General features: G+C 49.6%; 1 protein-coding gene across 4 annotated transcripts in view; it reads right to left on the bottom strand.

Annotated features, from left to right (window-relative positions):
• Positions 1–417: 417 nt before the first annotated feature.
• The window catches only part of PPARA (peroxisome proliferator activated receptor alpha), a 69,728-nt gene continuing 43,328 nt past the window's right edge, over positions 418–26,817 (bottom strand). For all 4 annotated transcript variants that reach the window (XM_039235366.1, XM_039235357.1, XM_039235374.1 and 1 more), the window contains exons 3-8: positions 23,390–23,625; positions 13,730–13,890; positions 11,975–12,113; positions 11,039–11,241; positions 4,095–4,542; positions 418–1,304 (exon numbers count right to left, since the gene is read on the bottom strand). In XM_039235366.1, the coding sequence (XP_039091297.1) occupies positions 1,057–1,304; positions 4,095–4,542; positions 11,039–11,241; positions 11,975–12,113; positions 13,730–13,890; positions 23,390–23,597 (1,407 nt within the window). In that variant the 5' untranslated portion in view covers positions 23,598–23,625 and the 3' untranslated portion in view covers positions 418–1,056. The remainder of the gene's footprint in view (positions 1,305–4,094; positions 4,543–11,038; positions 11,242–11,974; positions 12,114–13,729; positions 13,891–23,389; positions 23,626–26,817) is intronic.

Genomic DNA, 26,817 nt, shown 5'->3' with positions numbered 1-26,817 from the left:
CCCCCCCCGGCCCACGTTTGTCTCATCTTCTCCAGTAGCGGCTCTACCACCGAGGGTTAAAAAAAATAAAGCTGCGCATTTGAAAAAGCGACACCGGAAAAGGCCAAGGAGCTGCCTTGACACACAGGGCTCAGAGGGACATCGACAAACAGTCGCTGAAAATGCTTTCGTGGCCCCCAAGCAACCTGGCTCGGTCAGTTCAGATTTGGAAACAGAGGTCAGAGGGACGGAGAGCCTGACACACTTTCCGTTTGCCTTGCTCCTGCTGACCACAGGCGTCCCCTCGAAACGGGCAGGCCGTCAAGCCCAGGAGCAAGCTTGAGACGTGGGTTCTGGGATCTTCTACACAAACGTGGAGACAGGCCTTTCCTGCGTCGCAGTTACAGCCACAAAGACAGCGAAAAACCAACCGGCCGATGCATTCTGACGGCTTATCAGATAATTTTCAGAAACTTTAGATCCTCCGATTAAAAACCAGCATGTCATCATTCCTCAAATGCAGGACACAGAATTAACACCCCTCCCAATAAATATTTTGCCGCGTTTTAAATATCTAACCTTTGGATTCTTCTAGATTTACAGGATTATAAAAGTTAAAAAGTGCTGATTAGTTTTCAAAACGATACAAGGGCACAAGAGTCAAAAGGTGGCGAAAGGAGGAGCCAGACCACGTATTTCGAGGTCACCAGTTAATCCGACGGTGAACTGCTAACGTGATGTAAAGAGATCTGCATTGATTATCGCTGGGTGGGTTAAAATCAGACCGCCAAGCCTCGCTCCCGTTAATTTTCCAAGAACCGCATATTAGCTACTCGTCACCGGCTTTTTGGTACTTCGTATGTTCTGAGAAGTACTGGTGTAAAAAAAAGAAAGGAAAAGAAAGAAAGAAACGTGGACTCGCGTTCTGGTTACCTAGAGCTCTTTCGTCCTAGCCTCTAAGGTGAAAACGGGGGAATTTGTGCAAAGCGGGCATTGCTCCCATCTCTCACTTTGTAGTGCCGTCGACTCGGGAAGACCCTTGGAAAGCTGCTTATTTCGCTGCTCGCTTCGAGGCCATCAGTACATGTCCCTGTAGATTTCCTGCAGCAGCGGGTGCAGGGCGGCGTCAGACTCCGTCTTCTTGATGACCTGCACGAGCTGCGCGTGCTCGGTGACAAGCTGCCGGAGGTCTGCCATTTTTTGGAGGAGTTTTGGGAAGAGGAAGGTGTTGTCTGGATGGTTGCTCTGCAGGTGAAGTTTGAGCACATGCACGATGCCCTCCTGCATTTTTTCAATGTGTCCCACGTTTAGAAGGCCTGGCCGATCTATCCTCAAAAGAGAGAAGAGGGGGTTGTGATCATCGCCGCATTAGTGCCTGCCCCATAACTATTTATCAGCATGGGAGGGCAAACCTCCTATTTTATGTAACTTTTATTATTTTTTACTTATTTCTAGGAGAGAGAGAGAGAGAGACAGCATGAGCAGGGGGGGGTCAGAGAGAGAGGGAGACACAGAATCTGAAACAGGCTCCAGGCTCTGAGCTGTCAGCACAGAGCCCGACGCGGGGCTCGAACTCATGGACCATGAGATCATGACCTGCTCTGAAGTCAGAGGCTTACCCGACTGAGCCCCCCAGGCGCCCCTGACTTTTCTTTCTTCTACCGCCTGCCTTTTGATAATGTCGACTCAGCTGGAAGACAGAACTAGATTCTTACAAAGTCACTGGGTCCAGCAGGGGCAGACAGGGCAAATACCCGGCCCTAAATATTTATACAGCCTTAACTTGACCGGCTGCCTCACTGTGTGGCGGTTTCCATTTGGATTTACCTGATCGCCACCGCTCAGGGGAAAGCCCAGAACATGAGGAGAACTATACGTTCTGACGATGCCGGAAACAACCAGTGCTGCATAAAAGGAAATGAAATTCTTCTTCCTGAGTGAAAACTGGGTATTTGGTTTCAAGTTTTCTGCCACTATTTAAGGAGTGTGACTGTCTAAGGCGGGGGTGGGGGTTGCGGGGTGGACAGGAGTCTTCTGAGATGAGTCAGCTGAACAGAAAGCGGAGTGAGGTGTGAGGAGGACAGACAGCTAGCTGGACAGGATGCTTCCTGGAGGCGGAGGCGGGTCCGAGATCACAGCGGGTGCCCTCCCTGGGGTAGCACAGCCCCAGCGCCAGACTTCCTGGCCCGGTTGAGACCACCAGTCCTGCCTTTGCTCCGGAAAGTACCCCGCCCCCACCCTGTCCCCACAGGCAGTGCTCCCTTTAAAGCCCTGCTCCTTACTAGCATTTTTAAATTCTTTTTTTTTTTTTTTAATTTTTTAACATTTATTTATTTTTGAGAGCATAGCGTGAGCAGGGGAGGAGCAGAGAGAGAGGGAGATACAGGATCCGAAACAGGCTCCAGGCTCTGAGCTGTCAGCACAGAGCCCGACATGGGGCTTGAACCCACAAACCGTGAGATCATGACCTGAGCCGAAGGCAGATGCTCAACTGACTGAGCCACTCGGGTGACCTTCCTTACTAGCATTTTTAAAAGTGTTGCTAAGGATGTGGGTTTTTAAATTTTGTTGTTGTTGTTGTAAAACAAATAGAAGTATTAACTTTTTAAACAGAGAGAATTAAAAAGACAAATTGAGTCTCCCTCATCAGGTCGAAGGTATCCTACATGTTTAACGGGTACCCTCAGCAGACACTTTTCTATGTATAGGATTGGTAGAGGATTATAATTTCTTTTAGAAACCATACTACTTATAAATAGTTGTGCCACTGCTTTTCACCTACAACACTTCATCTTTTTAAAAAAATTTTTTACTCTTTATTTTTGAGAGAGGCAGAGGGACAGAGAATGTGAAGCAGGCTCCCGGCTCTGTCTGAGCTGTCAGCACAGAGCGTGATGCAGGGCTTGAACCCACGAACTGTGAGCTAAGTCGGACTCATGAGCTGAGCCGAAGTCGGACACTCCACCGACAGCCACGCAGGTGGCCTCAACGCACCACACTCCATCTCGAGCATCCCAAGCGCAGTGGTAGATAATGTACAGCTGTTTTGCCGTTTTACCTGTTCTGCCAGAGCGTGAGGACTCCCTCCAGCTGCCTGTCGCAGCTGGATGGGAACAGGGATAGGCCTTGCGGGGCAGCCGGATGGGGGGGCGGTAGTCCCATGGGTCTCCCCCAAGGCCGGGTAGGGTCAGCCAAGTTTACAGCACAGGGAGGACCTTGTTATACCCCAACTGGGTTATTTAAAGGAACGTGGCACGGAGCCAAGATTCTGGGAGCTGCAGAGCCAGCGAAAGCCCAAGTTTTCCTTCCCCGGGACCCATGTCCTTGGCAAAGCAAGCTGCAAACTACCAGTTAGCTAGTGCTGTTTCTCACCAGAAACGGGATAAACACACCAACAGCGAATGAAACGGTGCTAACATCTGTACGGCCCGCTATACAATACTGCCTGTAACATGGATATAACCCTGTAACAACAGAATTATGGAATAGTAATCTCTACACCATATATGGTACCATAATTCTATCTAAGATGTATTGAATGTGAGATACATTAGATTGAATTATATTACTGTTATACCTAATATATTATATAGGATATGATTATAAGTAGAAATAGACTTATGTATATAGCATTATAATTATGAACAGGATATGTTTATATAATGTACAAATACATATGTGTATTTTTTAATTAAATGTTTTAATGTTTATTTATTTTTGAGAGCGAGAGAGAGACAGAGTGCAAGCAGGGGAGGGGCAGAGAGAGAGGGAGACACAGAATCTGAAGCAGCTCCAGGCTCTGAGCTGTCAGCACAGAGCCTGACATGGGGCTCGAACCCACGAACTACAAGATTGTGACTTGTGCTGAAGTGGGACACTTAACCGACTGAGCACCCAGGTGCCCCTATGTATTTGTATATATGAACATATGCGATAATATGATTTGATAGGATGTAATTCTCACTTAAGTCTTGTCAGGGGCGACGCAGGGGCTCAGATGCCCTCCCGCCGGCCAGCGCGTGCCCCACTGTGCCCAATTCCCGCACATACCTGAGGCTGTTCCTCAGGATGGGAGGGCGCAGGTGACATGGCACCGGGTTAAGTCAACGACTTACCTCCACAGCAAATTATAGCAGCCACGAAAAGGGAAATATCACTGTCGTCCAGTTCCAGCGCGTTGAACTTCATCGCAAAGTCAAACTTAGGTTCCATGATATCACAAAACGGTTTCCTTAGGCTCTTTAGGAATTCACGAGTTATGAAGCCATTTCCATATGCTACCAGCATCCCATCTTTATTCATCACAGAAGACAGCATCGCAAATATGGCCTCGTAGACTCCGTATTTCAGCAAAGTGACTTGGTCATTCAAGTCCAAGTTTGCGAAGCCAGGGATGGACTTGGCGAACTCTGTGAGCTCCGTGACGGTCTCCACGGATGTGCACTGGCAGCAGTGGAAGATGCGGACTTCCGCCTCCTTGTTCTGGATGCCGTTGGCCACCAGCTTGGCCACCAGAGTCTTCTCGGCCATACACAGTGTTTCCATGTCATGTATGACAAAGGGCTGCAAAGAAACACAGGAAAAGGTCAGTTAGCTGGTGACAGGCAGTCCTCTTGATTATCAGTGAACTGACGAGCAGACACGGTCTCCAGATCAGCCGTGGAGAAGTCTTTATCCTTCGGCAACCTCAAAACAAATCGGGGACACAAAGATGTGCACAGAGAACTAACGTATGAATCAGTAAGATGGTGATAATCATCACCACCCGACATGGGGTGGAGATCTCATTGCTGTGAATGGGAAATCCCGATTTGGGCAGGAAAGCTAACAACAGAAGGTTTGCAGAGCACTTTTAATACTTCATAATAATCTCTGAGCTCCTAAATACTACTGCAACAGCCCTGATTACCGTAACTTTTGAACTTTCATCATCGAGGTACAGTTGACACACGTCACATTAGTTTCAGGTGCGCACCATGGTGGTTCGACACGTGCCCACATTATGCCTTGTCCACCACGACGAGCATTGTCGCCAGACGTGAATACAATATTGCTGACTACAGTCCCCATGCTGTACATTTCATCCCCACGGCTTCTTTATTTTGTAACTGAAAATGTCTGCCTCTTGATCGCCTTCCCCGATTTCGCTCATCCCATAATAATTCTTTTTTTTTTTTTAAATGTTTTATTTGTTTCTAGGAGAGAGAGAGAGAGACAGCGCGAGCAGGGGAGGGTCAGAGAGAGAGGGAGACACAGACTCCAAAACAGGCTCCAGGCTCTGAGCTGGCAGTCAGCACAGAGCCCGATGCGGGGCTCGAACCCACGAACCGCGAGATCATGACCCAAGCGAAAGTCGGCCGCTCAACTGACTAAGCCACCCAGCCGCCCCCCCATAATAATTCTTAATGTTACCATTTTACAAACTTTGGAGACAACCATCGTTATCGAACTCGGCTAAGTGAATAATATGTATGACTCATAATATGTATGACTCAGAAAGTTGGCATTTGCATCACAATAAGCAAACAAGCATTAAGTCCTTGCTCTTTGGGGATAAACTGGGAAAAATCTCAAAGAACCCTCATTTCCCTGTGTATAAGACTGAAATCTGCACTTGAGTGCCCTGTTCGGGAACAAGGGCCAAATCCCCGTGGTAGGCGGCCATCCCGTTTGCTTCCAAGCCCACCGGTCCAGCCATTTCCGAGGACCTAGTGGAGGGAAGAAGAGACGGCTGGCCGTATGTGAAGCCAGCGTGCCCAGAAGGGATTATACATCTGCTGGGGCACAAGAGATTGGACACACACGTTTTGTGTACCTGGACTGTGTGCCGGGTCTGTGTACAGTGCAGAGCAGAAGAAAACGGCAGTCTCCGCAGGACCTCTGTGATGTGTAATGTGTTCTACAGATCAGCCATGGGGTGGCCCGAAGCCTTATTTTCCATTCCTCACGGCATATATCAATGTAGAACGTGTAAGCCCCTCATGATTTTGAGACTCACTCTGCCAACGGGCAAAACACGTCACTGACGTTGCATCTGGACCCGCAGCATGATTGTTCCCTATTCCTGGGCCCCCAAGAGCATCTGGAGAAAGCACACGGCACCTTCAGGGCACCCGTGGGCTGCTATCTGTCCCAGACGCAAGGCAGACGTATTAGAGCAATACAAGGGAGTGTTTCTGAAAAAAAATTTTTAAAACGTTTTATTTATTTTTGAGAGAGCACAAGCCCGGGAGGGGAGGGGACAGAGGAAGCGGGCTCTGTGCTGAAAGCAGCGAGCCCGACGTGGGGCTTGAACTCATTAACCCCAAGATCCATGACTCACGCCAAAGTCGGATGCTCAGTCAACTGAGCCCCCCAGGCGCCCCATTTCTGAAATGTTTAAACAAAATCAGAGTTTGCAATATGGCGTTGGACAAAGATATAATTTGATTGCACATAGGAAGAGGATACTCTAAAAGTTTGCTGCGAATGAGTGAAAAACATTCTAAATACAAAATTCAGAGCAAAAATTTCTGAGTATCCCCAGTTTGATTAAGGAATACTAAAACCATCTCTCTCCAAAGATCGTAAAAGCAGGCCAGATTGCTGTTGTTTGGGGAAAGCTTGGTGACAGCTCTGCTTCATGAGAAGCTGGTCAGATTTGAGGAATGAACATTCTAGGATGGACCAGAGACACACTTTTAAAGGGCTTATGGGGGTGCCTGGGTGGCTCAGTCAGTTAAGCATCCAACTTCGGCTCAGGTCATGATCTTGTGATTCGTGGGTTCGAGCCCTGTGTTGGGCTCTATGCTGACGGCTCGGAGCCTGGAGCTGCTTCTGATTCTGTGTCTCCCTCTCTCTCTGCCCCTCCCCCACTCATGCTCTGTCTCTCCCTTTCAAAAATAAATAAACATTAAAAATTAAAAAAACCAATGTTTATTGAAGAGAAATTGTGGACACTAACACACTTGATAAACACAGTTAATAGGACTGTCTAAAAATCCATGCTGCTTATACATAACTATGGAACGGGCCCTTTAAACTTAAGTTTGAATATGAATGTATCTGCCATCACAGGTGGTTATTTAAATAAATATATATATTTATTTATATAAATACATAAAGCATGTTGTGATGAGTTTAAATAGCATGAGACACAAACCTGCCCAGTTTCCTCCCACATCACTCCCCACTGAGACCAGAAGCTTCTCTTAACTGACATCTATCATTCATGCTCACACCTGATGGTGTTCTGTGTGCGTTAATGATGTTACTAACGAGAACTCATCTTTATTTATTTAATTTGTTTTTTAATGTTTACTTATTTCTGAGAGAGAGAGAGAGAGAGACAGAGTGCAAACAGGGGAGGGCAGAGGGAGAGAAGAATAGGCTCTCAGCACAGAGCCCGACACAGGGCTAGAACCCACAAACCATGAGATCATGACCCAAGTGGAAGTCGGAGGCTCAGCTGACTAAGTCACTCAGGGGGCCCAAGAATTCATTTTTAAATTCATTTAAACAGCATTTTCTATGTAAAGTCAGGCAGCACCAGCTTTTAGGAAGAATTTGTGAATTATTGGTGCAATTGCTTTGGGTGAAACCATTTAATTAGCTTTTGCTTAGGTTTTACTACACATTTCTAATAAGCAGTATGAAATATTAAGTATGTTTGTCAATTCTAAGGGAACTAAAGTAGTAGGTACAGTGTTCAGCATAACAGAGCGAGCAAAACTCCTGTGGCGTCAGGCCACGTCCCCTAAAGAGGTGATGCTCTTTCAGGATGGCACCGGGAGACCTTGTCCTGAAGACTCAGAAACACTGAGAACAGGGGTGCCTGGGGGGCTCAGTCGGTCATGATCTCACGGTTCATGAGTTCAAGCCCCGCATCGAGCTCGCTGCTGTCCGCACAGAGCCTGCTTTGGATCCTCTGTCCCCTTCTCTCTGCCCCTCCCCTGCTCATGCTCTCTCTCAAAACTACATAAACATGAAAAAAAACCCAACTAGTGTTAGAATCCATTCCCAGCCACAGGTCAAAAATTAGTTCCCTTGCTGCATTTATTCTTTGCAGACAAGACGCCTGACTCTGTTACTATAATCCCAGTTTGCATCCAGGCTGGCTGCTACTGACTCACGATTCTGTCTAAAATTCAATGATGTTCTCGGAGAATGAAGATTTTCCATGACTGCTGACATTCAAAGACCCTAAAGATAATCCCTGACAATTGTGGGCAACATGGGAATCTTTGAGACGAACGTTTGAATTAAAGTTGTAGAGGCGCCTGGGGGGCTCAGGCAGCTAAGCCTCTGACTTGGGCTCAGGTCATGATCCAACCTGACCGCAGCTGGTAGGTTCGAGCCCTGAGTTGGGCTCTGTGCTGACAGCTCGGAGCCTGGAGCTGCTTCAGATTCTGTGTCTCCCTCTCTCTCTGCCCCTCCCCCGCTCACGCTCCCTCTTTCTCTCTCTCAAAAATAAACATTTTAAAAGATTTTTTTAAAAAGTTGGGCCGTGTGTGTTCTGTCACAAAGTAGCAGTAAGACTGCGTTACCGTCGCCTTGTACTCTGAATTGTGGAAAGTTCAAATAGTCGGTGCTAAAGAACTGTTTGTTTGTTAACTGAACACCCAGTTCTCATAGGTGTAACCAGCCTCGGAAGCCAGAAGTGAGCTGGAGCAAGGGCGGGTGTGTGTGCGTGTGTGCGCCTGTGCCCACCCGTGTGCGCGTGCACGTGTGGGGCTGGGGTCCGAGCCCTGGGAGGCGGACCTCGCGGAAGGCGCAGACTTCACGCCCCTCGCCATCTCATTGCAAGTGGCCTCCCGGAATGTCCCCTGTAGCATTAACACCTCACACATCAGCACACGGACTTTTTAGGCCACTGTTGAAAAGCACGTCTTTTGGAAGCCAAGTTCGGGTGTCACTGGTGTTCCCTCTGTGCCTCGGCTTCTGTCCCTGTCACCCTCATATCAAAGGGCAGCACAGGACCCGACAAGCTGGGACCAGGTGACTGAGGGCCCTGGTCGTGTTCTGGCCTCCGCTTCTGAGACCTCAGGGGCCCAAGCAGCCCCTGTGCAGACAGAAACATTCGCTAGCCCTGCCATGCCCTCCTGCCCTCAGCCGAAACCCATCTTTCCTCAAGGCCGTGGGATCTCCATGCTTCCTCAGCCCCCTTCCTCCGCTCAAGACCCTCTCTGCACCCCTCCCCCCGCCCCCAGCATCCCCCTCCTGGTCCACCCAGCCTCCTAAGTGGTTCCAGGTCAGCTATAGGTCTCTGTAGAGCCTGTGTTCTGCACTGGGGGCTCTAGGTCCCAGGAAGCGCCCCGCTGGGCTGGGTGAGGGGGCGCGGGGGGAGGGCCTAGGGTGGGAAGCGGTCCGGCTCTGCGCAGACACCATGATCACAGGGTCACGGCTGTGCAGCAGATGCCTGCATGCTGCCTTTCAGGCTGGTGACCAAGTGCTCTGGTTGGGGGTGGGGGGGGCAGGCACGTCCCCCAGCAGTTTGCTGAACTCCCTTCCCCCTGTACCATGAAGCCCCAGCCCAGACTTCAAGTCTGTTATTTATTTCCTTAAGACAAAAATACAGATTCCTCGCCAAGAGGAACTGCCCAGATGGCCTCAGCTTGGGCCGCGGGGGGTCCTTCCGAGGGCGTGTGGATCTCAGCTGAAGGATACTCCAGAAGGATACTCCTTGGGAATGAAATTAATATTAAAGAAGAGTGTTTGGTTGAGAGTAAAGATGACTTTTAAGTTCCCTTTAAATTCTAAAAACCCAAGAGACCAACAGAAGATCTAAAAGATCAGAATTGTTGGCTCCTCTAATACGGGGCTATTCGAATCATTTCCAGGAGAGAAACTCAAAATTAAAAACTTTCTTGGCTCTCGCCCTTGTGATCCAGAAAGCGTCTAATGTATAAAAGCCTCTGGGGCCTCCTAGCATGGGTGTGGCTTTGCCAATTTAATAGAGTTTGCCTGAGCCCTTCTGAAATGTCTCAGCCTATTTAATGGGAGAATTTCACTGAAGAATTAAAGACTTGGTCAAAGAGAGGTTTGGTTTGTTCATGAAAGTAAGTAGCTTGTGAAATACTTCATTTTCCTGTGACTAAAAATTCCGGCTTGTAATTCCCAATCACGATTGCTTTCAGCTACTCATTAGCACAAATTAAACCTGTTCCACCATGCTCGTAGGAAAAAGGCAAAATATCTTCATCAGCCAAGCTTGGGCTGGCCCCTCTTTGAAGTAGCCCTGAGATTAGTTCTGTAATGGAGACGGAGACTGAGCTGCCCGCGGGGTTGGGGGGGCAGGAGGTAAAGTGAAGGAGGACCCCCAGACGCCCCCTCGGTGCTACAGAAAAGTTCCGGAACTGTCTGGAGAAGACAATAAAATTTTTGTAAATGAACAGCCCTTTCTAAGCCCAGAGATACCCTTAACTTTTCAGTGAAGAACTAAGAAGACGGGAGGGGGATGGGTGATCAGAGAAGGGGGAGGAGTTTTAGGGGAAGGATGTAAGAACGCACGGTGGGGGGACCTAGGTGGCTCAGGAACTTAAGCATTCGAGTCTCAATATCAGTTCAGGTCATGACCTCATGATTCGTGAGATCGAGCCCCACGTCAGGCTCTGTGCTGACAGTACAGAGCCTGCTTAGGATTCTCCCTCTCTCAAAAATAAATAAAATAAATAAATAAAAAAAGAATACAAATTGAACGAAAGAAAATGTTTTCATTTTCTGGCATTAAGATAGAGATTTAAAAAAAAATACACTTAAGAAATGCCCCTAAGCTAGGAACCAGATTTTTTTTTTTTTTTTTTTTTTTTTTTTTTTTTTTTTTTTTTTGGTGAATTAATCAGTCACTGTAATAACTTGGTTGCTAGGAGCTCCGAGGTGCAGTGAACCCAGGGGTTGCTGGGAAGCTGCCTCTAGTCTCTGGACGCTTGCTTCGGCCCGCGGTCTCTCGCCCACCTCGGGGGTAGACACCATGCTCCCCGCATCTAACACCTGTTGCCTCAGCCCCTCTGTGGGGCTCCAGCTGACGTGTCACCAGGGGGACACTTGAGGCTGGACGGCAACCAGCCGCGGGGCCACCTACCGGGTTGTTGTTGGCTTTCCCCGCCAGGATGACCCGGGCCTTGACCTTGTTCATGTTGAAGTTCTTGAGGTAGGCCTCGTAAATTCTCTTGGCGAGGGATTTCAGATCCGCCGTTTCAGCATCTTCTGGGTCATGTTCACACGTGAGGATTTCCGCTTTCAGTTTTGCTTTTTCAGACCTTGGCATCCGTCCAAAACGAATTGCTGAGGTTGGGGGAGAAACAGGAAGGGGGAAGCGAGCAGAGGTGAGCAACGCAGCCCGCGACAGCCACCAACCACCAGGCGGAGAGCTGGTACCGCGAATTCATCCACGAGTGAAAACCCACCCTCCATATGGGCCAATGTTCTACACTGGAGCGAGGAAGAGAAAACTCAACCTTTGTAAACCATGGACTTTTTTTTTTTTTAAAGGTGAAAAGAAAAGGTCACACTGTTACCCATTTCATCAATAGGACTGGCTGGGGGTCGGTTACTGTCGTCAGGTCCAAAACTGACCCTTAGGTCAGGGAGACGGAAGTGACCACTAAAACGAGTTCGTACGACACCCTTCTTCTTTTTCCAGAAGGGCGACTGCTAGGAACTCGATACTTGAGCTTTACCTTCCTGTCCTCACGGGCATGTTCTAAGCTTAGAGCAGGATTCCAGGTAATGACATTCACGGCGGTGGGCCGTGCTTCCCTCGCACGCTGGGCCCATCCCGGCATCCCCAGTGGAAACCTCAGATCCCAGCCTCACCGAGTGGAGCTTCTGACGGGAACGCCGAGTGCTCCGCTTAAGCTCGGCTACGGGAGACTTTTACTCTCTGACGCTGCTCTGGTTGCGAAGTGACCTGGGCACTGAGTGTCCTGCAGAGCATTCATGGAAAACACCGTCCACTGCGACCAACGGGGGAGGTAGGCTGAGGCGGGCTGGGAAGGCACGCTCCAACCTTACCTACCGTTATGGGACATCCCAACCGAGAGGCACTTGTGGAAACGGCAGTATTGGCACTTGTTCCGATTCTTTTTCTGGATCTTGCAGCTACGGTCACATTTGTCATACGCCAGCTTTAGCCGGATAGTTCTCCGGAAGAAGCCCTGAGGGGTGGAGACACAGTCGATCAGCGACTCTGGGCCGCAGCCAAGTCGGTGTCACTGCCTTGCTCGTGCTCCGTGGTGCTCATTTATTATCCTTTGCAAATGAACCAGAATCAGCAGACCGGCTCTAAAAAGTCTGACACAACCGGGACAGACCACAAATCGAAAATTTCATTACACGTAAAATGGAAAACAACACCACGAGGCAAAAAGTTCAAAGTAGTTTCTGAAGGTCCTCACCTGGTTTGGGAGATGCAAGTGTGCTGTCCCAGAGCTCCTCGGTCCTGCTCCGGGCCGGATAAGTGCCACCCCCCCAGTCCCACCCACAGCCTTGCTGGGGACTAGACACCTCCTTGGCGTCTTTGTAAGAGAGTATCAACTCGCAAGAAAACAATGATCCTAAACCGTAATAAAGGGAAGCTGACTGTCAAGAATGTTCTTGCTTTATAGAAGCATCTCAAACAATCCCCAGTAAGAGAAAACTTTGCTACTTAGTCCATAAAAAAAACGAAATGAAAGGAACGTAGGTGCGGCCCCGCAGAAAAGGCCACTTTGCGAGTAGCTTCGTTACAGGTACGTGGTCTGAAGGCTTGTGAGGGTGTCTGTGTATTTGCTTTGGTTCTTTAGCCGTCTGCTTCCCACTCCTTCCTGCATGTTTCTGCTGGGGCAGGTCCCAGGGGCCCACAGGAGAGGGGACAGCAATTTCTTGGGGAGCAGGAGGGGAGGCCGGTGCCTTCACTCCATTGGTGGTGTGGGTCTGTGCAGCGGGTTGGCCCCTGTGGCACGGGGTCACGTGGGGGGTTGAAGAGAGAATCCTAACCATTGTCCCTGCTAACGCAGCCCTTTGTCTCCCTGCGACCCAGGCCTCCAAGGCCACCCCAGGCTCGGTGCTTCAACAGCATTTCAAGGAGGCGGGTCGCGCCCGCACCAGTAAGGCCACGGCATCTTCCAGAACTCAGTAAGCGGTCTCTTTCTGACCGTAACCGAACGCTGAGATGGCTACATACTGGTGTACCATGTCCATGAAGCCCCAGAGCTGAGATCATATACACTGTGCTAAAGGCACGATCGGGGTCCGGCCACCTCTGATGGCCTTGAGGACCACTGTCCCCCTGGCCCGCTGAGGACGGAAAGAGCGAGTAGGCTCCCTGGCCCCAGAGTAAAATAAAGGGATCCTTCTCGCTGTGGTTTATTTTCTTCCAAACATGCTTCTTTAGCTTATTTACCCAGTAGAGTCTGGCAATTTGCCACAGACTCTCTGAACAGAGAAATTAATCTCTTACTTGGGTCTGTTTCTTATCGCTGTCTTCCGACAGATCTTTTTAGTAATGATGAAAATCTGTGTAAAAAAATAAAAGGAATCAGGGCGCCTGGGTGGCCCAGTTGGTTAAGCGTCTGACTCTTGATTTTGGCTCCAGTCCTGATCTCACGGTTCATGAGTTCAAGCCCCATGTTGGGCTCTGCACTGACAGCACGGAGCCTGTCTGGGATTCTCTGTCTCTCTCTGCCCCTCCCCTGCTCTTTCACTCTCTCAAAATAAGTTACATAAATAAGTAAAAGGAACGACATGCAGCCCCTGGAGCAGGGACCGTCCCCTCTGCCAGGGTCCACCGTACCTTGCAGCCTTCACACGCGTGAACTCCGTAATGGTAGCCCGAGGCTTTGTCGCCACAGATTCTACATTCGATGTTCAGTGCTACGCTGGAAGGTTCATCAGCACTGCCTGGAGCCACCGGGTAAGTGACCGACGAGGGGCTCGAAGCTGGTGAGAGGGTTTCTGGGAACAGAGGGAAGACTGATGAGCCCTGCAGATGCGTCATCAACGTCTAAACCAGGTTTCCGAGGGCACGACTGCCTGTGACATACAGTGGAGCCCCCGTCCCGGGCTGGCCACCCCCGCCTCTGCACCTGCTCCTACCACGGCAGCGTCCCCGGGCCTGCCCCTGGGCTGCCCCTGCTCTGGACCCGCACAACCAGCTCCCTCCCCACCCACACCAGGCGTGGCCCTCACACAATCTGTCACTTTGCTTCCCTCCCAGCACTTCTGCAGTTGTTAACTCAGTCAATCACACCAGAGCACAGGATCAAAGTCCCTGTGGGCAACACCAAAAGCAAAATCTATGAAAGATAAAAATATAATAATAATAATAATAATAATAAGTTGGGCTTTCTTAAAATTAGGAACTTTCTGCTCTCCGAAAGACACTGCCAGGAAAATGAAAAGACAGTCCACAGATACGGAGAAAATATTTGCAAATCACACATCTGATCTGAGACTTGGACCCAAGGCACACAGAGGAGTGTTAAAACTCAACAACAGTAAAACCAACAACTCAAGTAAAAAGTGGGGAGGAGACTGGACAGACACCTCCCGGGAGAAGACACAGAGGCCGCAAAGAGGCACGTGAAAAGATGTTCCACGTCCCTGGTCGCTGGGAAACCGTGAATGAGAACAAGCAACCATCTCTGCACCTATTAGATTGGCTTAAAACAAAAGAAAACAAAACAATGACAGCACTCAGTGCTGGCGAGGACGTGGAGCAACGGGGAACGCTCAATCGTGGCTGCTGGTCTGACGATAAGCTGCTGGGGGAAGTTGGGGGGCTCGAACGGGTGAGACAGAGGTTTTTCGGAGATAGTGAAACAGTTCATATGAAAACGTAGTGGTGAAGACGTGACGCTACGCATTTGTCGAAGCCCACAGAACGTTACAGTGCAGAGCGAGCCTTAACGTGTGCAAATAAATAAAAGCCATTTAGGAGGCTGGGGGAGCATGCGGGGGAACACGGAATGGGACAAAGCAGTCTCGCTGCGTGACATGTGTGCGAAACGACCTCCCTGAAGGAGGCGTGGAGGAGACATGACCCTGGGAACCCTGGAAACCAGTGGAGTCTATGGGACCTAAGGCAAAGGAGCTGTTTTCAGGGCGCATGGGCAGATAACGTGGCCCCCACGGGGGGACAAGCCAGCCACACTGATGCAGCCCTTGTGTAGACTGGAGCTGGACAGTTAACTGAAGGGACGGTGCAGTGGGAGCCGGGCCTCTCACTGCTGGAGCGGGACCTTGCAGATCGGCTGGGAGGGGCGAGAACGACCCATGTGGTGGTAGCTTAGAGCTGTCGGCATCAGTGTGAGCTCATGTTGAACAGAGAACCAGACGGCTACGTACAGAAATATGTATACACCTGTGTGTATACACGGGTTAGCACACGCACATATCTCTTTGTTCCACCAGCTAAGAGACCCTAAAGGAAAAGATGCTTCAGCAGTGACCAGAAATGATGAAAGGGATGTCATCCAAGGCTCTGATAAGGGCTGTATATAGTTCTGTGACCACCATTCACAACCAAGTCTCAGAATTCATAGGCCATCAGGTAAAGTACTCAGAAGGGTTTTGGCTCAGGATTGGGGCAAACTTACCTGTAGAATCCACACTGTTAGGATTCCATCTAAAATAAGACCTGAAAGGTCAAACATTTTCCAATAATGTAACTGTATCCCAGAACAAAACTCAGAAATATTTATGGGGAGACAAAAATATCCATCTTGAACTAAGTTTACAATGTATGGCATCTGATTAAAAACTTAAAAAATACTTGGGGCACCTGGGTGGCTCAGTTGGTTAAGTATCTGACTTTGGCTCAGGTCACAATCCCATGGTTCATGAGTTCGAGCCCTGCGGTGGGCTCTGTGCTGACGGCTCAGGGCCTGCTTCAGATCCTTGGTCGCCCTTGCTCTTTGCCCTTCCCTGGCTTGCGCTCTTCTCTCTCTCTCTCTCGCAAAAATATGTAAACATTAAAATAAGATACTTAAAAAAGATGATCCGCGATGAGAAGAAAAATCAATGAACTTAAACTGACCCAAAAGTAACAAAGATGATAGAAATTTATGAGTGTATCCTAAGTGTTCAAGGAGCCGAATGGAAGACTGGATGTGTTAGATGGTGACTGGCCATGCTTCTTGTGAGTAAGGCTGCACTAGCTGATGCAGAAAATACCCTGGATGGGATCAGGGCCAGATTAGACACTGCAGGAGACGGGATTAGTGAACTTGAAGACACAGCAAAGAAACTATCCAGAAATACGACCAAAAAAAAAAAAAAAAATTGCTTCCTGTGTGAAATCTACCAAGCATTTAAGGAAGAAAGAGTGTCAATTCTATAGGAATATACAGAAAATATGGAGGACTTCCAAGAATAGGGAGGATTTCTGAACTCATTCTGTGAGACCAGCATGAATCCGACACCAAAACCAGATGAAGATTTTACAAGAAAACCAGAACCAATATCCTTCATGAACACAGATGCAAAAACTCTTAACAAAATTTTTAACAAGTTACACCCAGCAATGAGCAAGAGGACACCATGTGATGACCACGTAGGATTTATTTTGCTAACATAAAGGTGACATAACCTTTGAAAATCAGTATAATTCGTCCTGCCGATCGACTATAAAGAGAAGCCATTTGATCATCTTACCACATGCAGGAAAAATATTTGTGAAAATCTAACATCAATTTCTGATAAAAATTCACAGAAAACCAGGACTAGAAGGGGAATTTCCTCAATCTAAGAAAGGGCATCTATGAAAAATGATGGTCATTGTCATACTTGGTGGTGAAAGGCTGAGATCAGGAATGGGCCAGGGGTGTCCCTCCACATAATGCAACATTTTACTGGACGTTCTAACCAGTATAATAAGGCGAGAAAATGAAATGAAGGCATCCAGCTTAAAAAGGAAGAAGTGGGGCACCTGAGTGCCTCCATCGGTTGTGCCCAACTCTTTGATTTCAGCTCAGAACTTGATCTTGGGGTCATGAGTCTGAGCCTCGCATTGGGCTCTACATGGGGCATAAGGCCTATTAAAAAAAAAAAAGGAAGAAGGAAAACTCTTTATGTGCAGATGACATAACTCTCTGTGCATAAAATCTTAAGACCCTATAAAATATGAAACACTTAGCAATAAATCTGACCAAAAATGCGAAAGCCCTATGCACTAAAAATAGAAAACAGTGAAGAGCTAATCTAATGGGAGCAGTAAGTTCATGGCTCTGAAGGCTTCGTGTTGTTATGATGTCCATTCTTCCCACATGGATCATGTGACTCCAGGCCATCCCAATCAAAATCTGAGCAGGCTGGCTGGGTAGAAATTAAACAACTGATTCTGAAATTAATAGAATACCCAACACATCTTGAGCAAAGAAGAAAACATTTGGAGAACTTAACGCTACTTGACCGCAGGCCTGATTATAGAGCTACAGTGACCAGGAAGTGGCAATGATGTCAAATGAGACAAACAGATGAGTGGAACTGAACAGAGGGTCCAGAAATAGACCCAGGCAGGTAAGGTCAATGGATTAAAAAAAAGAATTTTTTTAATGTTTATTTTTGAGAGAGAGAGAGAGACAGCCTGAGCAGGGGAGGGTCAGAGAGGGAGACACAGAATCCGAAGACAGGCTCCAGGCTTTGAGCTGTCAGCACAAAGCCCAATGCGGGGCTCGAACCCATGAACCATGAGATCATGACCCGAGCTAAAGCTGGATTCTCAACCGACTGAGCCCCCAGGTGCCCCAGGTCAATAGATTTTCGACAAAAATATAAAGGCCATTTAGTGGAGACAGCAGTCTTTCTAATAAAGTGTGCTAAGAGAGAGAAGAGAGAGAGAGAGGGGAGTTTTGATTTACATATGAACAATAACTCAATAGATCCAGTCCATAAATGTAAAACCCAGAAAACAGAAAACTTGTAGAAGAAAGCGATTTCAGGTCAGGCAACTGTTTCTTAGATATGACACAGAAGGCATGATCCAGGCAAGAAAAACACTGATGAATTGCACTTCCTCCAAATTAAGGACTTCTGGGTTTCAAAAAACACTGTGAGGAGAAAGAAAAGTGAAGCCACAGACTAGGAGAAAATATTTATATATCACATATCTGATACAAATACTTTATATGAATAACTCTCAGTAGTTATTCATTAATAACAAGGAAACCATTCAGTTTAAAATGGGCAAAAGATCTGAACAGAAATGTCACCGAAGGAGGTGTGTTACATGGAAGAGGTACAGACTTGGGGTTATCAAATAAAAAGGCCACTGGGATAAGAAGTGTGGCCTAAGACTCACGGTCCACACTATCATGATAACGCTGTAGGCACCAGACGGGGACTGCACTGACCGTAGTGAGCGCTGTGTAAAGCAGAGAATATTGTATAGAAAATTCACTATGTTGTGCCCCTGAAACGAACACTGTCCACTAAACTTCAGCTAAAAATTTTTTTAAAAGAAGATACCTGGCAAAGGATCCTCAGCATCATCAGGCCCCGGGTTGATGCAAACAAAACCCAGCACCATGGCCTATTGTTACACGCCCATTACAAGGGTGCAAACCCAGAAGACTGACCACTTCTCTAGTTGGTGAGGGTGTGCCGGGGCTGGAGCTCTCACACGCGCTGCTGGGACCATAAAATGGTATCATGCTCTGGAAAAGATTGTGGCAGTTTCTTTTCTTTTTCTTTCTTTCTTTTTTTAACGTTTACTTTGAGAGACAGAGAAAGACAGAGCCTGAGCAGGGGAGGGGCAGAGAGAGAGGGACACACAGAATCCGAAGCAGCTCCAGGCTCCAAGCTGTCAGCGCAGAGCCCGGCACGGAGCTTGAACCCACGAACTGGGAGATCATGACCTGAGCCGAAGTCAGACGCTTAACTGACTGAGCCACTCAGGTACCCCGGTTTCTTTTTTTTTTAATTTTCTAAATGTTTTATTTATTTCTAGGAGAGAGAGAGAGAGAGAGACAGACAGCATGAGCAGGGGAGGGTCAGAGAGAAAGGGAGTCACAGACTCTGAAACAGGTGCCCCGGTTTCTTTCTTTCTTTTTTATTTTTTTAATTTTTTTAATTTTTTTTAATTTTTTTTTTAATGNCAGAGGGAGACACAGAATCTGAAACAGGCTCCAGGCTCTGAGCTAGCTGTCAGCACAGAGCCCGATGCGGGGCTCGAACCCACGAACTGTGAGATCATGACCTGAGCTGAAGTCGGACGCTTAACCGACTGAGCCCCCAGGTGCTCCCCCCCACCCCACCCCGGTTTCTTAAAAGTTACATGAATATCCGCCCTACGCCCCAGCGGTTCGCTCCCAGGTGTTTACCCAGGAGAAGTGAAGGCACACGTCCACACAAGGCTGGTACGTGGATGCTCACGGCGGCTTGATCTGTGACAGCACATGGAAGCAACTCAGATGTTTAGCAGCCGGTGTGTGGAGAAATCGGCAGGTGTGTGGAGAAATCAATCAGCAGGTGCGTGGAGAAATCAATCAGCAGGTGCGTGGAGAAATCAATCAGCAGGTGCGTGGAGAAATCAATCAGCAGGTGCGTGGAGAAATCAATCAGCAGGTGTGTGGAGAAGCAAACGGCGGCACAGCCACACAGTGGATGAAAAGACGGAACTACTGGCATGTGCTAGGGTGCAGAAGAATCTCCAAATAATTTTGCCAGGTTAAAGAAGTCAGACTAAAACAACATACTGGGGCGCCTGGGAGGCTCCGTTGGTTAAGCGTCCGACTTCGGCTCAGGTCATGATCTCGCGGTTCGTGGGTTCGAGCCCTGCGTCGGGCTCTGTGCTGACAGCTCCGAGCCTGGAGCTCCTTCAGATCCTGTGTCTCCCTCTATTTTTCTACACCTCCCCTGCTTACACTCTGTCTCTTCCCCCCTCTCTCTCTCCCTCTCTCTCAAAAACAAATAATAAAACATTAAATTTTTTTAATGTGTGTATGTATACACATCAAATCATACACTTTAACTATGTGCAGTTTACCGAATGCCAATCAAGTCACTAAGTAAAACTGGCGGAAGAAAGACCAGCTGCGCCAGCAGCCTCGTCCGTCTGGTCTCCTGGGTGTAAAGTTCAAAGTGAATACATTTTATAGACGGCCCTTCCATGGGAGCAGTTTATGTAGTTTAGCAAAATCACCCAGGGATGGAAAATCTAATTTACAAATGAGGGATAATCTCTCTCAAATCAGCTGGTGACACCGGCACCGGGAAACTGGGAAAGGAAACAAAGCAATGACCAAAAGGATCGGCAAGAGTAAGGGGCTGGAGGGGGTACGGAGGGCCGGCCACACGCCCACCACCTCCAAGGCCACTGGCCCCGAGGCCGGGGTGTGTACCCAGCACACTGCAGCGCGATCGCCTTTGGTAAGTCCCCCCTCTTTTGTTTTGGCCACAAAGTTCCTTGGAATTGGCTGAAGGCCAGTGTGGAACTCTCTCCCCCCAAAGCCTTGCCCTTTACTTCCTTTAGGCGGGACGTGCCTGGCAGCCCGCGGAGTTGGGTCAAACGTGGCTTTCGACGAAGCGTATGGACCACGAGGCCAGTTTATGTGACATTTCCAGGTCTTACTGTGTCACAGCTTTCAGATGGCTTGGAATATATTTTAGATGAGAGTTCTTGGCAATGACCTGAAAGATGTTAGTTCTAGAAAAGCAACCTTGACCTAAACTGGAAGAATGTAATTTCGGCTTCCTGCTGTTGGAGGGTGAGGACCTGGGAGAGAGAAAGCCAGGCCGAGCGGCCCCTGGGTGGGCTCCACCTTCCCGGAGAAGGTGGGAGGGCGTCTGAACACTCTCCCCACCCACGCCCACGGCTAGGACAGAACTCTCCAGGGGCCTCCCCATGACACGCCCACCCTGCTCATGCAAGTTCCTTATTTCAGAAGGACCTTGAGACCGTGTGTGACCCAAAGCAAAGTGTATCCTTGAATCCTTTCATTATAAGACGGGCTCTCTGTTTTCCACAGAAGGGGGAAGAAACCACTTCCTTTAAAAAAAGAAAAGAAGCAAATGGACACAGATAAATCTCAAATCCAGAGGAAAAACAATTTCTGAGAGTCAACCTAACCACAAACGGCATAAGAAAACACACCAGCGCACAGCAAGTCTGCAATGTGGTGAATAAAGGACCCATTGTGAGGGGCTGAGAGCTGGGTTTTGAGCCCAGGTTTTCTCTTACTCTGGGCTTGTCACCTGCGGCATGTCCCAAAGTCCCGGGGTTGGCTTCCTCTCCTCTTCCCTTAAAGAAACATAACAATGAACTCAACCACTGCTCTTGGGACTCAGGGAGATGAGGCGCATGCAGTGGCTAACCAGTGCTCGGTAGCTGGGCTGTCACTTTCCCTGATCCCAGCACAGGTCGGCCCCCAGACTCTACACGGTGGGTCCCACAACACAGAGGCTTTTCCTCACTCCCCTCCCTCACTGTTTCCAGAAGCCGCCAGCACCCAGGATGCTTGCTCTCTCCCTACATCACACGTCATGGGGAAAAGCAGTCAAAACTCGCGCCATTTATAAAGGTCTGTTGGGGTCACTCCAAAGGCTGCATGGCTACAAAGGCCACGGAGTCCTTTAACGCGTCATCTTCATAGGGTCTCACGTGCACCACACAATCCCTGAGTTACGAGGTCGAGGATGCTGCCATCAAAAGGGACATTCGTACAAGGAACATGGCTGTGGAGCCAGTGGGGGGTGTGGGGTCCCGTCTCGGTGCGGCCTCTTTCTAGCTGCGTGACCGGGCCATGTCACCTAATTCCTGTGGGTTTATTTCCACTTGCAAAATGGCAACACTCTGGAGTTTTTACAAGGATTACTCGAACCTCTGCACAAGCTGCCTTTTTGCCTCCTGCCAGGAATGCTCCTTCCCGTGGCTTTTATTTTTCTTTAAAGTACTTCAAACATAGAGAAAAATATGGAGTGTAACACCCACCGCCCAGATTTACAAACCATGACGCTGTATCACACGGCGTCATGTCTTCTGTTGAAAGTGCTCCTGCAAGAGCTGAATTCCGCACGGAGCCCCCCGCCCTCGGTGGGTGACTGACGCAGTAAAGCTGGTGCCGGCTTTGCGAGGTATGCGTCCAACCCAGCAACCGCATGCCACATGGTCTGCTGTTGGAGATTTAACAGGAATTGAATCCTACTGAAGAGATACTTAAGCATATTTTCATTCGAAGCCGCGTTTTACATGGATTCATGTTGATACAGGTGGAGCTAACTCATTCCTGGAAGTTACCATGGAGTGTTCTGCTGCAGGGAACGCTCATGATTTCTCTGCTTTCCTTGTTTCCTACTCATCCCCATCAGACGTGCAATCCACCATGGCTGCCGGGCACGTCCTCATTCCCATCTCCTTCTATTTATTTATTTTTAATTTTTTTAATGTTTACTTTTTATTTTTGAGAGAGAGACAGAGTGCGAGTGGGGGGGGGGTGCAGAGAGAGAGGGAGACACAGAATCCGAAGCAGCTCCAGGCTCTAAGCTGTCAGCACAGAGCCCAACGCAGGGCCCAAACCCACAAACCGTGAGATCATGACCCGAGCCGAAGTCGGATGCTTAACCGACTGAGCCCCCCAGGTGTCCCAATGACACCTCCCTTTAAACAATGTCCGACCCTGGAGGGGCTGCTGGGTTCGGAACGCATGTGCCTTCCACTACTCTCTCTATACAGGTTTTATCAGCCTACACTGTTCAGCAGAGCATGAACCCTCCTTCCCACCATCGCTAAAGTCAGTGCAACAGTCACAAAAACCATCTTCCTGGAGCAGGAATGAGCGAGAAGACAGTTGGGGGAAATATGCTCCCGGTTAAGGACTCACATGGGGGCCATGGAAGGGAAAGAACACAGAGAGCTCTCATGGACATTGCCATGGAGAACATTCTCCCTCAGTTCCCTGGAGGGCCTCAGTATTCCACTCTCAGAGTCGACAACCACGTGTACCCCTCGTTGCCAACAACAAGCTGGGCCAACCCCAATCCAGCCTGGTCAGTCCCGACCCGAGAACCCCTTGTGCCAGGAAGCCTGGGGGTCAGGTGCGCCCAGATGGAGCCTTCTCAAATCGAGGGCATGGTTTCCACCACATTATCCCAGGCTTACAAGTGCTGTTTTACATCTTCTTCCTTCCCGGTGATACCAGAGGTTACCGGAGTGGAGCCCGACGCGGGGCCAGAACCCACCAACTGTGAAATCATGACCTGAGCTGAAGTCGGATGCTTAATGGACTGAGCCACCCAGGCGCCCCCATGTATAGCCTTTAAAAGAAGTGTACTGTGAGACACAGGTATACCAGGCCCAGTGGACTTGACTACGCTTTATCATTTCTAATGAGTTTGCTGCACAAAGATGTGGCTTCTCTTCCAGCTAAAGAGAAGAATCTTCTCTGTAGGAAAAAGAAAAAAAGAAACAAAACCAAAACATTTCTAAACAAAGCTTTTAAGGATACAGCACACTTACCTGTAATAACAGATCCATCTGATCCTGGACCACTTCCTAAATACTGGTATTCTGCGAAGCCAAAGCTTCCGGAACTGTCTTCACCAATGGATTGAGAAATCTCTTGGATGTTTCCCATTTCTTGTAGGAATTCTTCAGATAATGGGCTTTCTAGATCCTCAGCCTCGAATGGGGAAAGGGGGCAAATCGGGCTTTCTGTGTCCACCATCTTGATGAGATGGTCCTGGAAACGCAACCTGGAAAGACAGAGAAGTAATTCGTGAAACGTGGATATAGAAGGACGTTGGTTTTCCTTTCATGCGAACTCATATGCGAAGAAGGAACGTCACTGACCACCTTCTCGTGGCGTGCCTTTAGATACGCCTGCTAAGAAAATGAAAATCTTTTTTTAACGTTTTTATTCATTATTGAGAGACAGAGACAGAGACAGAGCATGAGTGGGGAAGGGGCAGAGAGAGGGGGAGACACAGAATCTGAAGTAGGTCCAGGCTCTGAGCTGTCAGCACAGAGCCTGACACGGGGCTCGAACTCACAAACTGCGAGATCATGACCTGAGCCGAAGTCGGACGCTTAACCGACTGAGCCCCCAGGCTCCCTGAAAATGAAAATCCTTAAACTCAAAATGTTTAAGACAAAGCCAATCCTGGTATAATCGCTCGCCTGCTACTGAGTTTACACTGTGTGCTCGGCACAATCTACCATCTCAGAGCAGGGCAGAAACAGCAGTGGACGCAGAGTCCCCATTTTTCTGGGACACCCCTTTTGGTGAGGACACAGCTAGCAGATAAACAAGCGCACGTGTGGACTGTCTGCTGCTGGTCCAACGGCGCATCAAGAGCAGACAGGGAACGGGTACTGCCTTATATGGGGACACTGCCTTGCAGATTTGGGGATAGCAGAGTCCGGAATGGGGAGCTGTGCATGGATCTCGGGGGAGAATGCTCCAGCAAAAAAATGGCCAGTGCAGAAACCTCACGACAGAAGCCTTCCGGGAGCACGTGGGCCGAGGTGGCTCAGTGGAAGGCGGTGTGAGGCGAGCAGAGGGACACGCTGTCAGCACATCCTCCCTGTACTCACCAGGTAATTCACGCGGGTTTTCCTGAAGAATGTGCACTTACGGATACATCGTAGAATTACCAAAAAAACCCTCACCCTCCAGGTGGGTCCTGTTACGAGCTGAACCGTATCCCCACCAAAAGTCCTATGTTGGGATCCTCACCCCCGGGGACCTCAGGAAGCGGCTATATTTGGAGAGAGGATCTTGAAGAGGTGGTTATGTTGAAAGGAGGTCTTTAAAGTGGGTCCAAATCCAACCGATTGGTGTCCCTCTAAGAAGAGGAAACTCGGACACGCACGAGACACCCAGGGCGTGTAGGTGCAGAGGGAAGGCAGCCGCCCGCACGCCCAGGGGAGAGACCTCTGGAGAAACCAGAGCCGCCAACACCCAGTTCTGGGACGTCTGGGCTCCAGCACGGGGGGAGAGAGACGCCCAGTGTGTGGCGCCCGGTTTGGCCTCCCCAGCAACCGGTCACAGCCGCAGAGTCACAGCAGTGCTTCAGCCCATGTTGGCTGGTTTCACGCTCCTGCCCGAGCACCTGACACCACTTCCTGTGGCCTCCAGACTCAGGCCCGTCTCCTCCTGCCGCGCCTCCTTCCTGATCTCACCCTCTTCGCCGTCCCCCTGTCCCCACTCTGACCCGCGGCCCTGGGCCACCACCTGGTCCACGCCTTCCCTGCACCGCCTCGCCCTCCCATCCGAACTGCCCTCCCATCTCCGTCCCCCTGAGATCTTGCCCCACGTCCATCCCCGGGCCTGGCGGCCATGCATCATCCGATGAGTTGGACGAGGGGCCCTTTAGCTTCCGGAGCTGCTTCCCCGGCTCAAGTGGCCACAGCAAAGCCCACGGCTCCCAGCACTGACAGCACCCAAGGAGGTGCGTGCCACCCACAGCCAGGGCTCGCCGTGCGACACGGCCACTCAACGCCAGGCTCCCCCGGCGGAGCGAGGATGCGATTCCCCCAGCGAACCCGCCGGGCAGCTCTTGCGAAACATTTTCACATCTCAGCCCTGCTGACAGGGAACAGCAGCTGTGAGTGCAAAGTGAAGGGATGCCTTGACTTCTGTTAGACGTGAAAAATGGGTGCAGTTCACACATTTTCATGAAACTCACATCTCACGCTAAGAGTTATGACAATAAACCATGATGGTTGTCAATAACACACAGGAAAAATAAAAGAATCGTTAGCCTCTCCTGAGCTTTAAAAGACTTCCCTTCTTTGCGATCTAGGAGTGTAAATCAGGCTGTGAATCTGCGCAGTTTTTCTGTCGTATTTTATTCTGCATTAAATCTGAAGGAAGATCTTCAAATGGCAAGCAAGACGGTGGGGCAAGCAAGCACTCCTTACAATGGTTTGCGCCATGAACAGAGGTTAAAAACTGCAGTCCCGAACTTAACGTAGTAACATAAAGTTCAGCCTAATAGTAAGTAGGGGCTGGGCAGAGGCTGGGCTGTCCGTGCGCTGCGACCACCCGCTCCGCTACCCCATCCCACCCCCGTGCCACAAGGGAAAGTGCCTGTGGACGGCAGCCTTTTTTTTTTTTTTTTCCCCTGCAAGTATTCAGTCTTTCCAGGCAGGAAGAATGGACCGTGGACTGTAAGATTATGTTAGTTTCCCTGTCGTCACATCCAGCGAGTTAGAATACTGCGGGATTTTATCATTTTATTGTTAGGTTGCTTTTAAAGCATACCTGAGGTTTATCCAGGGAAACTGGTCTCACTGCTAATGAAGAGATAACAAGATAAAATCCCTCCAGAGGGTGAGGCAATACCGCCCTGAACTCTGGCCAGAGGACTGGCGTTTGCACAGATCACTGAACACGTGGGCCCTTTCTGGCTTCCGGCGCGAGCAGATAAGGCTCGGCTCCCTTTGAAGGGGTCCCCGGCTAGAGAGCGGAGGCTGCCCGGGCACTGCCCGCAGCCCACCTGCCTGGCGGCTCCCCGCGTGCTCGGGCTCCCGGCCCTGCCCCCCGTCGCTGTGGCTTCTATTCAAGAAGCAGAAATATCACAGTAAGTCTGGCTCTAAAGCCCACATAGCACAGCCACTGCCCAGTTCCTCGAGGAGAGCAAACCGGGTGCCAGTTACTGTGTCATCTGCCCCAAGTGTGTCGGGAGGGACAGGCGGGCCCAGCAACAACCTGCTTTCTCCGCTGCTCCCCGTGCGGGCAAGGAGGCAAGGCAGAAACGGCAGGAGAAAAGCAGAGCGCGCCGGCGGGACGTCAGAGGGGCCTGGGCCCCAGCGCAGAGAGGATCCCGCGGAGGCCGAGAGCAGCCCCCACCGGGACACGCGTGCCTGCCACCCTGGCCCTCCTTCCCTGTGCCCGGGGCCCGCGGGGCCCTCAAGGCATCTGTTCTTTCCCGACCCATCGA

Source organism: Hyaena hyaena, unplaced genomic scaffold (assembly GCF_003009895.1).
Source record: "Hyaena hyaena isolate Hyena2069 unplaced genomic scaffold, ASM300989v1 scaffold_4, whole genome shotgun sequence".
NCBI lineage: Eukaryota > Metazoa > Chordata > Mammalia > Carnivora > Hyaenidae > Hyaena > Hyaena hyaena.
The sequence above is the reverse complement of the archived record's forward strand: the minus strand, read 5'-3'. Positions and strand labels throughout refer to the sequence as shown.